The following is an 11,978-nucleotide window of genomic DNA, read 5'->3' as shown; positions in this document are numbered from 1 at the left end:
CCTTCCTCTCGGACTCCACCTCCTTTGTTCTGTAAATGCACAGGAGGGCAGCAACATCACCACTTTGGGCGGTTTCTGCAACAATTCTGCATATGCTCAGAGGGAATTTCTGCTCTTCGGTAACACGGAGATGTATTGATGTGGAAAGCTTTACCAGTTGAATTAGCAGCTGTCACATGGCTTTTAAAGGAAAAGGACCCTGGCCCAGAAAAAATTTGGAGCACTGTGGGAAGCCGAGTGGGGGGGGGGGGGGGGGGGGGGAGGAGGCAACTGACATGAAAAGACGAGGTTGTGTGGACCAATCCAATTTAGTCGGTCAAGCATAGATGGTCCCTTCTCCCTGCCTGAATCCCCACCCTCCCGTCCCGGAAACAACAGAATATCTGGGTGATGGAACAGGTGTGCAGACAGGAAATGTCAAATTTATTGTAATCATCATTACATCTTGGAATCCAGTTCTTGAAACAAATATACACACGGTTCGGGCAGGTCTGTGTCACTTGGCAGAACCCTAATGGAAACTCCAGCCTCAACCCTTAAAAAACGTAGAGGGGAGGAGGGTATTCTGAACTAGATTGGAGGAAGAAGGTTTCCTAGTCCAGCGGCATAACCGTGCACCCGCTCTGGGTATCTGCTCCACATCACCCCCTTTAATATGCACATCCCATTTCAGTTGGGGGCAGCCCTTAGAACGAGGTGGAGGACTTCCTGGAGTGACGGTGGAGGGGACAGAAGAGAAAGAGACGATCCTGCAGAGATAAAAACACAACACTGGAATGAATGCCTAAACCCAGACACATCTGCCCTCTCCCAGAATTTGTGCTCTCCCAACTGGAGAGAGAACCCCATCATCCCTGACTCCCAAACTGTCCCCTAACATGGCAGACAAAGTCTTCTGAAGTGTAGGCAAAGCCCAGGAGTCTCCACTAAGTCAGGCCTAACTAAACATTGTACTCGTCTTACAGGTTCATCCCATGGCCACTGTGGTTCCTGCCGTGCAGAGATACGCTGGGAGTTCCTTGTTGAAACTCGACACTTCACGGCTGAGGGACACCAACTCAACTCAGTTCCGGCACATGGGGAGAGAGGACTTTAATCCATTCCCCATGACCTGAAATGGCTTCAAGTAAGGTGCACTCCAAGTAAACATAAGAACATAAGAGAAGCCAATGTTGGATCAGGCCAATGGCCCATCCAGTCCAACACTCTGTCACACAGTGGCCAAAAATACCAGGTGCCATCAGGAGGTCCAGCAGTATTGTCCCCCCCCAAGCACCAAGAATACAGAGCGTCACTTGCCCCAGACTGAGAGTTCCTATCTATACGTTGTGGCTAAGAGCCACCGATGGACCTCTACTCCGTATGTTTGTCCAGTTCCCTCTTGAAACCGTCCATGCTTCTAGCTGCCACCACCTCCTATGGCAGTGAATTCCAAGTGTTAATCACTCTTTGGGTGAAGAAGTACTTCCTTTTATCTGTTCTAACCCGACCGCTCAGCAATGTCATGGAGTGCTCACAAGTTCTTGTACTGTGAGAAAGGGAGAAAAGTACCTCTTTCCCGACCTGCTCTATCCGATGCATAATCTTATAAACCTCGATCATGTCACCCCTCAGCTGTCGTTTCTCCAAGCTAAAGAGCCCCAAGCGCCTTAACCTCTCCTCATAGGGAGGAAATTCACATGCTGCTCATCAGTACAAATAACCTTCCTCAATATGGCAAGTAGCAACTCCTCAGGGCCTGTTCAGATCAGGAAAGTGGCCGAGAGAGGAAGGCTTGACTTCCTTTTTCTCTGGACACCACAGTCCTCATCCTTGGCGGGGGAGAAACAAAGAAGATCCTGCTGGCAGCAAACTGTCAGCCGTTGAGTCCCACCCGGGTTAAGCTGGTCTTCCTCTCCTCACAGGTACTTAAAGCCTGGGTGGCATCACAGGCACATGTCAAAAGAGCTTTAGCTCGTTGCCTTGTCAATCAGGGCCTGCCCCGAATCTGTTCCCCTTGCTCATGCTGCTGAATTGTATTACTTGGGAAACTGCATTTCGGCATTTTTCTATCAGCTGCTTCGGACAGGACAGCAGTGCGCAAATTCCATAAATAAACAAATGAATAAATTTGGGCACCGCACGCGTGAGAAGCCGAGTCTGAACAGGGACTCCCGGCACTTGTGCGCTTGACAGGACCTGGGGTGGATCCACAAGCAGTGTAATGTATAGTTACACACACACACAGTTGTCCCTTCTGCTGACTTCGAGTTCTCTGGACAGATATTAATACATCAGGGCTACAGATTGAACAGAGCCTAGCAACATGGTTGTCATTGAAAACCATTCAGGCGTAGTAGGCCTCTACTGGCAGGAGTTGAACATGATCAGATCTAACATACCCCCCCAGTTATATTCTGGTGTCAGGAAAGCTGACCTTGCCGCTGTGGAGGATTCACTGGGCATTCTGCATCTTGTCGAATATACACTGTGCTTTTTCATCATCAAGAGCTTAACCTGAGAGAGAGCTAAGCCTCCTTTTGGAACTAGGGCAGCTCTGGGGTCTGTGACGTAATGAGAGAGCACCTCTAACGGATGTACTTTTTCCTGAGGACCCACAAGTGCCTCCCCCCCAAAGATATTAGGAATTAAGTGGGAAGGCTGCAAAGGTGGATGATGCAACTGCTGGGTAAGGTTGGCACTTGACCAGGAAAGGAAAAACCTGGGTTCCCTTGGCCAGTCAGTCAAATAATGCCAAACACTGGCCAATACGTTAAAACTGCTTAACAAAAGAGAGAAAACTGGGCTGATTACAAAACCGCTGCCTTCTAGAGGACTCTGGAGCCAGTCCCTCGTCGGAAGCTTTACTGAGTCACACAGGGAGCCAGTTTGGTGTAGTGGAACAGCGCAGACTCTAATCTGGAAGAACCATGTCTGATTCCCCACTCCTCCACATGCAGCTGCTGGTGTGACCTTGAGTCAGTCACAAGTTCTCTCAGAGCTGTTCTCTCACAAGCAGTCCTCGCAAGAGCTCTCTCAGCCCCACCTACGGGTGTCTCTTGTGGGGAGGGGAAGGGAAAGGAGATTGTAAGCCGCTCTGAGACTCCTTCAGGTAGTGAAGGGCAGGGTATAAATCCAACCTCTTCTTCTTCCTCCTTCCCCCCCCCTCCCCAAAGCAACTGCAGTCAACTTGGAGGTAGCCCTCGATTCCTGGGCACCTGAGCCATTGTGCTGATTGCATGTCTGTTTCTGCTCCCTCCTGAATCCCCTTTTGTGTTCCTTTTCAGACACCCCTGTGGTTAGAGCACATGGCCTTTAAAAGAAGGTGGGCTTTTCGAGAAGAAAGGAGAGAACGGCAGGGCAGGGAGGTGCCTGCTCCAAAATTAGAGACATGGATCCCGGGACTCCTGCTGGGCTGAGGAGTAAAGGGCCGTTCTGCCAGCCACTATTATTAGGTGACCTTGTGATGCCACTTTAAAAAGTAGCTACCCTTTACCCTGAGCAAACAGCTTTTCCTACGGGCCAAGGACAGTGACGCAAACAAGGGCAGTGTCCGTGTGCATCCAGTTGTGCTTATAAATATGCAAGGTGCAAATTATGTTGCTCCAAGTAAGAAGAAGAGCAGTGCTCTGGGGTCAAATGCTAGGGGGCATTTTCCTCCTTGGCAGCGCCTGTGACCCCATCTGCTCCACCGCTACCATCTTTCCCTCCCTCCCCTCTCCCTGCCCACCACGAGACCCCCCAAAGTGTGATCACCTGATACCTCCATTTCAAGCAAACCCTCCAGCATCAGGCTCATAGGTGGACATCAAAGACTCCATCCTCCACCGCCTGCACTTCTTCCTCCTGGATTTCTGCACAGACACCAGAATGTAAATTGAGTAAAATTCAAAGACTTTTTTTTTTATCAGCGAGGGTTTGTTCGCTGCCGCTCCAAGGACTAAACGAGATCTCATGGGCTTAAGCGACAGGAGGGCGGATTTCATTTGAAACATTAGGCAAAGCTCCCTAACCATAAGAGCCGTTCGGCAATTATCAAGGTGGGGAGTGAGTGGGCTCTGGCTGGCTGGAGGTCTTCAGTCAGAGGACAGACAGTCTTCTGTGGAGGATGGCCTTGGATTTCCTCCCACCAAACAGAGGGTTGCGTTGTGTGGCCTGCAAGGACCATCTCTATGATTCCACGGATCAGGGCCACAGTGCTGCAGAAGGGAGGTACTGAATCTTCCCCATCACAGACACACAGTTCCCCCAGTTAAAAAATGGCTTTCACCCCTTTCCTGAGTTGCTTTAAACTAGAATCACAGAATCATAGTTGGGAGGGACCTCCAAGGTCATCTAGTCCAACCCCCTGCACAATGCAGGAAATTCACAAATACTCCCCCCCCCACCACCCCCTCAGTGACCCCTGTTCCACACCCAGAAGATGACAAGAAAACCCTTCAGGCTCTCAGGGCCAAACTGGCCTGGAGAAAAATTGCTTCCTGACCCCTAAGTGGCGACCAGCATTTCCCTGGGCATGTAAGAAAGGGCCACAAGAACTAAGCACTGATGCAGCCCTTCCTGCCCTCCCTTCTCACAATCTGCCTAAGTTCACAGAATCCGCATTGCCAGTAGGGAAAAAGACAACCTGACCAGGATAGCCCCTAGACAGCCTGATCTCCTCAGATCTCAGAAGTTAAGCAGTTGTTGTTGTTGTTGTTGTTGTTGTTCAGTCGCACAGTCGAGTCCGACTCTTCGTGACCCCATGGACCAGATCATGCCAGGCCTTCCTGTCTTCCGCCGTCCTCTGAAGTTGGCTCAATTTCATGTTCGTTGCATCGATGACACTGTGTGACCATCTCATCCTTTGCCGTCCCCGTCTTCTTTGACCTTCAATCTTTCCCAGCATCAGGGTCTTCTCTAGTGAGTGCTCCCTTCTCATTTGGTGGCCAAAGTATTTAAGCTTCAGTTTCATTATCTGGCCTTCCAGGGAACAGTCAGGGTTGATTTCTTTTAGGATTGACTGATTTGATCTTCTTGCAGTCCAGGGGACTCTCAAGAGTCTTCTCCAGCACCATAGTTCAAAAGAATCTATTCTTCGGCGCTCGGCCTTCCTTATAGTCCAACTCTCGCAGCCATACATGACTACTGGGAATACCATTGCTTTGACCATGCGGACTTTAAGCAGGGTCAACCCCAATTAGTACTTGGAAGGGAGACCACCAAGGAATACCAGGGTCATGACATGGAGGCAGGAAACAGCAAAGCACCTGCGAATGTCTCTTGCCTTGAAAACCCCACAGGGTTGCTGTAAGTCAGCTGTGACGGTGACAGCAAAAGGGGAAGGGGAGGAGGAAAAGACAGGGACCCATGTTGTGTCTGTCTTTTTCCCTACTGGAGCTTAAAGTGGGAGGATGGCTTTTTCAAACAGAGAAATGGAGTGTGTGTGGGGGGAGAACCAGCGCACGCACACACCCCTTCCCCAGCGACACAGCCATGGCTCAGATTAAGCCTCTGCGCCCCCCCCCCCCCATTACTTTTTGGGCTGAATTTCACATTCAAGGTTTCCATCATGGAACGCCTCCATCTTGTGGGACTGTTGCAACTGCAACACATTCCTAATCAACCCAAATCCTGTCCCAGCTTAAAGACTATCCCTTCAATGAGCCACAAGCCTCTTGTTTATTTTCCAGCAACGAACGGACCCAGCTACCTCTCTGAGAATATTCTTCATTACTATAGGCTTTTTGCTGTCAAGATTTCAGATGTGAATTCCTTTCCACAGGCCGTGTGTGTGTGTGTGTAAATCTAAAACCCGGCACACTCCTTCTCCCAACAAAAGCTGGACCAGAAGAGATAATGCTTTACCAATCCGCTTGCGTCAATTGCCTGGATAGTCCAAACTCCACACTGTGAGGCAGCCTCAGAACACAAGGGGGAGACACCACCCCACAGCTCAGCCACTGCAGTTGATGTTACAGGCCGTATGGGGGGGGGGGAAATTGGGGGGCTGAGAACATGAAAGGGGTTGGGAGGATACAAGGATTATGATACTGCCAAATGTATCCTTCAGAAAGCTCCAGCCAGGGTTGTATGTGTTTGAACTAGGCCGGGAAAGAGGCAGGTTGAAAATTCCTGCTCATGGTGAAAAACTCACTAGGACAGTGGTGGTGAACCTATGGCACGGGTGCCAGAGGTGGCACTCAGAGCCCTCTCTGTGGGCACGCGTGCCATCGCCCCAGCCAGGCCCAGACCATCATTAAAGTGTCAAATTCTCTGCCAAATAATTTTAAGTAAATGAAAGCATCTGGGATTGCTTTCCTTACTTTGTTTGGATCATCTTAAGTTAATGAATGAGTTGTTTTTTCTAAAGTAAAACCTCAGTAAAACCTCAGTATTCAGGTTAAATTGCCGTATTGGCACTTTGCGATAAATAAGTGGGTTTTGGGTCGCAGTTTGGGCACTCGGTCTCTAAAAGGTTCGCCATCACTGCACTAGGAGGCTTACTTATTTATTTTACTTCTCCCAGTGGGGACCCCCCTTCTCCTCTCCTCCGTTTTATCCTCACATCAACCCTGTGAGGTAGGTTAGGCTGAGAGTGTGTGACTGGCCCAAGGTCACCCAGCAAGCTTCCATGGCATGAGCGGGGATTCAAACCTGGGTCTCCCAGATAATCCGACACTCTAACCACTGCAATCACACCGGCTATCTGGAAGATTGTGTGCCAGTCGTTTTCTCTCAGCCTACCTCAGAGGGCTGTTGTGAAACAGATGAGGGGAGAATCGAGGACGCTGCCCTCAACTCTGTGAAGAAAGTATAGAGCTAAAAATGCAGGAACGAAGTCAAATAAACAAACTTTCAGAGAATGATGTCTAAATATCTGCGCACTGCTCCTGCCTCCTGTGGCAGTGCTTCTGCTAACAGTCATGTTTTGTAATGTTACGCTGGTTATCACTCTTGTGTTACAGGCATAAGGTGGTGGTGGGGAATCTCAAATTAGTAGCCCAAAGAACTGAAGTGTGCAAACTCACACAGAGCAACACACACAGGAAACAGCTCTCTCTGAGTGTTATCAACCTAAAACACACATGGCAGGAAGCAGAGTTGGGCCAAGAGAGCCGTTATCTGTGGGGGAAGCTGGTTTCCGTCATGGGGCGGGGATCAGTGGGTAGAGAAAGAAGGGGGGCACCTTGGCAGCTGTTGGGGGTATTTGTGTGTGCAAAAATAGTGTGTGATTGCTGATGCTGGAAAGAAAAACAATGAAAACGGATACACACAGGGTGGGGCAACAGAGAGGCATAATGCAGAAAGAGAAGCAAGCGAATTGGGGCAAAAGGTGGGTGCCAGGAGAAGAACCGCAAATTAAAGCCCTGCAAATTTAGGTCATAAATCACAAAAGGGATCTTTAATTACTTGAGTGTCAAATTCAGGAATCGTTTATCTGGAAGCACTACGGCCGCAATGAATTCTGATGTAAAACCTGTTGATTTGGGGGGCTAAGATATGTAATTGGCTAAAAAAAAACCACCCACCCAGCCTTCTTATTGGAAGGCTGGAAAACAAAGCACGAATGTTTTATTTTAAAAAATATATGCAGGAACTTAAAAATCTGCCAGCCTAACCTCTGTCTCGAGCTGTGGGGAAAAAAATTAGGGCTAGATTTGTCAAGCGTGCAGACAAGGCAGGCTTGCTGAAGGACAGGCAGCATAGCTTCTGCAGCCAGAAGCCTGGTCAACCTGGTCAATTCTGTAGGGGTGCAGACCAGGCAACCTGGTGGACAATAGGTACCTGGACTTCCAAAAAATATTTTATCAAGGTCTCCAATCAAACTTTAGGAAAACTTTAGCAAGCACTTGTAATTGGCTGAAGGCTGAAACATAGAAAGTAGGCATAGGTGGAGAGTTTTCACAAGGGAGAGAGTGTGTGTGGGGAGAAAGAGTGCGCATGCCTGGAAGTCATGGTTGACTTCTGGTGACCCCTAGTGGGGCGTGCAGAGAGGTGGCTTGCTATTGCCTGCCTCTGCATCCCGGCCCTGGTATTCCTTGGGGTTCTTGGAAGGAAGCTTTGGCTCTCAAAAGCAGTCAGGGCTATTTTTGGGCAGGAACGCACAGGAACGGAGTTCCGGTGGGCTCCCAAGTTGGCCATGCCCAGCAGGAACTCATTAGCATAATAGGCCACACCCAACAGCAGAATCTCATTAGGACTGGCTACATTCGGGGTGTGTGGCCTAACATGCAAAGGAGTTCCTGCTACAAAAAAAGGCCCTGGGTTTTGACAACAAACAAGGTAAACAGAATAACAAGCAAAAGGTGGGTGTGGCTGGAGAACCACACTTCTGGTAACATGGGGGTGCAGCCTAATGTGCTAATGAGCTGTGCTGTCAGGGGTGTGGCCCAATATGCTAATGAGTTCCTGCTGTTGGGTGTGGCCTATTATGCTAATGAGTTCCTGCTGGGCTTTTTCTACAAAAAGAGCCCTGCAAAAGCTTATACTCTAGAAATGTTGTTGGCCTTTAACTAGACTTTACACCTGCCCTTCTGCAGCAAACCAACATGGCTACCCACCTGAAAACGCCTAAGGATCTGCCCCAGGATTGGTGTCAGGGGTCATTTGGGGGGGACGCGGGGGGACGCCATCCCCCCGGGTGAGGTGCGGAAGGGCGGGGCCTGGAGCTCCCTGCTGGTGCCCGCTGGAGGTCGCCACTGGCTGTGGGGAGAACACACTTCCGGTGATGTCAGGGGGTGTGGCATATGCTAATGAGTTATGCTAATGAGTCCCCCCTAGCTCTTTTTCTACGAAATGACCACTGATTGGTGTACTTAATTTAATTTGGAACAACAAGATAGAGGACACCAAATGACTCAGAAGTGTGAAGAAGCAGATGGTGAAGTAGCCTCCTTAATGAATTAGCAGGTGATATTTAAGTGAGATTCACATTAGGACATGGTCGCAACTTTAGAGGCACCCTGAGTGGGTCTTAACTGGGTAGGGCTACCCTGAAAACTGGGTTCACAGTGGAAAGCCAAGGGAAACTGTTAACCTTCCCCTGACCTGGATAGACCAGGCAAGCCTGATCTTGTCAGATCTTGGAGGCTAAGCAGGGCTGGCCCTGGCAAGTCATTGGGAGGGAGACCTCCAAGGAATACCAAGGCTGGGATGCAGAGGCAGGCAATAGCAAGCCACCTCTCTGCAATGTCCAAGCCCCACTACGGGTTACCAGAAGTCACCAAGACTTCCAGGCATGCAAGCACACACAGATACACATACACCCCCCCCCAAAAAAAAAAACCCTGTTAACCTTCAAGTGTACAGTGGCAGTGAAAACAGGACACACTGGAAAGGTGTCATATTGGTAGGATGACAAAGGAGGGCCGTATGAGGAGACAAACAGACTGAGGGAGGTGAGGGTATATGCCAGTGTTACAAGCCTCCAAGCCAAGATGGGAGAGCTGCAATGCTTGGCGCTAAGTGACAATTCACAATACAGCGGGCATCTCAGAAACATGATGGAATGGGGAAATCAGTGTGAAATGGTCATCCCTGGGTATAGGCCCTATAAACAGGACAAGGAGGGACATGTTGGCGAAGGTGTTGTGTTGTACATCTAAGAGGGCATAGAGTAAAAGAAAAACTAGAAAACGCTAGGGGAACAAATTCCCCAACAGAAGCAATATGGGTGGAAATATTGGGCCCTAAGGGTTACTTAAAATTGGTTAAGACGCTGAACTGCAGGCTGTGGAAGGCCAGTAGTTCAGCAGTTCAAGACCCGAGTTGCCGCATGACGGAGTGAGCTCCCGTCTCTAGTTCCAGCTGCTGCCAACCTAGCAGTTCGAAAGCAAGAAATTGCAAGTAGATAAATAGGGACCACTTCAGTGGGAAGGTAACAGCGTTCCGTGCGCCTTGGTGTTTAGTCATGTCAGCCACATGACCACGGAAACGTCTTCGGACAGCGCTGGCTCTTCGGCTTTGAAACGGAGATGAGCATCGGAACCCTAGAGTCGGACTCAACTGGCTTTCGAGCAAGGGAACCTTTACCTTTACCTTACTATTGCCCACCTGATCAAACACTCAAGGCTGATCTCAAGATGGAGAAGGAAATAAGGGGAGGTGACTAAAGAAAATAATGTTGTGATAGTGGCTGACTTCATCTACCCTCACATTGACTGGGTAAACATGTGCTCGATTCATGCCATAGAAATGAGATTCCTAGACATCATACGTGATGGTGCACTGGAACAGCTGGTCACTGAGCCAACCAGAGGGGTGGTGATCTTGGACTTGGCTCTGAGTGGGGCTCATGACTTGGGGCAAGTTGTAGATTTTGCACCAGTTGGTAGCACTGACCACAATGTTATTAAATTCAGGTGGGTAGCCATATTGGTCTGAAGGAGCAGAACAATGTTTGAGTCCAGTGGCACCTTTAAGACCAACAAAGTTTTATTCGAGGTATAAGCTTTCGTGTGCAAGCACACTTCTTCAGATACAGCGAAACAGACTTTCCGCATCCCTTACAGGGCTTTTTTTTTCTGGGGGAACACACTGGAACGGAGTTCTGGAACCTCTTTGACAATTTTTTAAAAATGTCTAAAAGTTCCTGAGTTTTCAGTATACAGATTGAAAACTTCATTTCCCTCTTGAGAGTTCTGGCACCTCTTCCTCCCCCCAAAAAAGCCCTGAGCCATTACATATAGAAAGAGAGGGGGGGGTAGTTGCCAGGAAGGGCCAATTAGAGTCAAGACAGAGACAAAAACAAAAATGGAAATTACCAGTCCATACATATAGGTAGAGGGTGAGCAGTAAATTACCATGCAGCATAATGAAGATGTTTAACAAATTCAAGGATCAAACAGGAATAATAAGCTTAGTTTATATGGTAACCATTTGTTTGGGTTCAATTCTGGGACAAAACAGTGAAGGAAATAAATATATCAAAATTGGAGATTGATGTATCCTTAATTGTAGCATGCTGAGACTAATAAATTGAGACCCTGCCATCCCTCTCCTCTCAAGCATGGAAGCGACTTTACAGCATCTTCTTCTTTGAAGTGGGGTGATTGGCTGTGTAGATTTATCTCCCCTGTCCCCAGACTAGAGAAGTACATTCCAATCTCTACTATTAATTACGCTATATTACAATCTATCTACTATTCTAATCTATTATTCCAAATAAGAGATAAAATAAAATGGCCCTTCTGGGGGATTGGTAAGAATACAGATGTAAGGAGTGAATGAGGTTAGCATATGTAGTGAGATAAGAAACCAATATCCCTGTTAAGTCCTGGGAATTCCATTGTTCTGAGTGTTGTAATAAAATAAAATGTAATTAAGTTCTGCATTTATGTCAATGTAAAGTTACCCCTAAAACCCAGAAGAGTAACAGTAATATTTGCTTTCAAAAGACGGAACTTTTTACAAAAGTGAGGAGAATAGTTAGAAGGAAGCTGAAAGGGAGACTCAAGAGAGTCGAATCCCTAGCAGAAGCTTGGAAGTTATTAAAACCACCTAACTGAAGCCCAGATAGAATGCATTCCCCAGGTTAGGAAAGGTACTGCCAAGTCTAAAAGAAGGCCTGCATGGTTAACAACACAAGTCAAGGAAGCCATAAAGAGCAAAAAAGTTTCTTTTAAAACATGGAAGGTCTGCCCCAAGGAAGTGAAGAGACAGGAGCACAGGGTCTGGCAAAAGAAGTGGAAGTTAATAAATAGGCATGCAAGAAGAGAATTTTGAGGAGTCGATTGCTAAAAGCATCAAGACAAGCAATAACCATTTCTTTAAATTTTTCCAGAGCAGGAAACCAGACAGATAAGCAGTTAAGCCTTTGGATGACCAAGGAATCAAAGGTTTGCTAGAGGACGATGGGAAGATGCCAGAGAAGATAAACAAATTCTTTGCATCTGTGATCACTGTGGAAAGTGCAGGGCATGTAGCCAGACCAAAGCAACCATGTTCCAAAATGGCATGTGAAGAATGGAGTCAAATTGAGCTGACAAGAGATGACGGTCTAGACCTATTGGGGGGGG

The 11,978-nt window shown here is 48.1% G+C and overlaps 1 protein-coding gene across 5 annotated transcripts in view; it reads right to left on the bottom strand.

Moving 5' to 3' along the window:
• Nucleotides 1-407: 407 nt before the first annotated feature.
• The window catches only part of RASGRP2 (RAS guanyl releasing protein 2), a 50,074-nt gene continuing 38,503 nt past the window's right edge, over nucleotides 408-11,978 (bottom strand). For 4 of the 5 annotated variants that reach the window (XM_015423907.1, XM_015423910.1, XM_015423909.1 and 1 more), the window contains exons 16-17: nucleotides 3,743-3,833; nucleotides 408-749 (exon numbers count right to left, since the gene is read on the bottom strand). In XM_015423907.1, the coding sequence (XP_015279393.1) occupies nucleotides 3,775-3,833 (59 nt within the window). In that variant the 3' untranslated portion in view covers nucleotides 408-749; nucleotides 3,743-3,774. Of the gene's footprint in view, nucleotides 750-3,735; nucleotides 3,834-11,978 lie in introns of all 5 variants that reach the window. The other variant, XM_015423911.1, reaches the window with a different exon arrangement.

This window comes from Gekko japonicus, unplaced genomic scaffold (genome assembly GCF_001447785.1).
Source record: "Gekko japonicus isolate JY-2015 unplaced genomic scaffold, Gekko_japonicus_V1.1 scaffold313, whole genome shotgun sequence".
NCBI lineage: Eukaryota > Metazoa > Chordata > Lepidosauria > Squamata > Gekkonidae > Gekko > Gekko japonicus.
The sequence above is the reverse complement of the archived record's forward strand: the minus strand, read 5'-3'. Positions and strand labels throughout refer to the sequence as shown.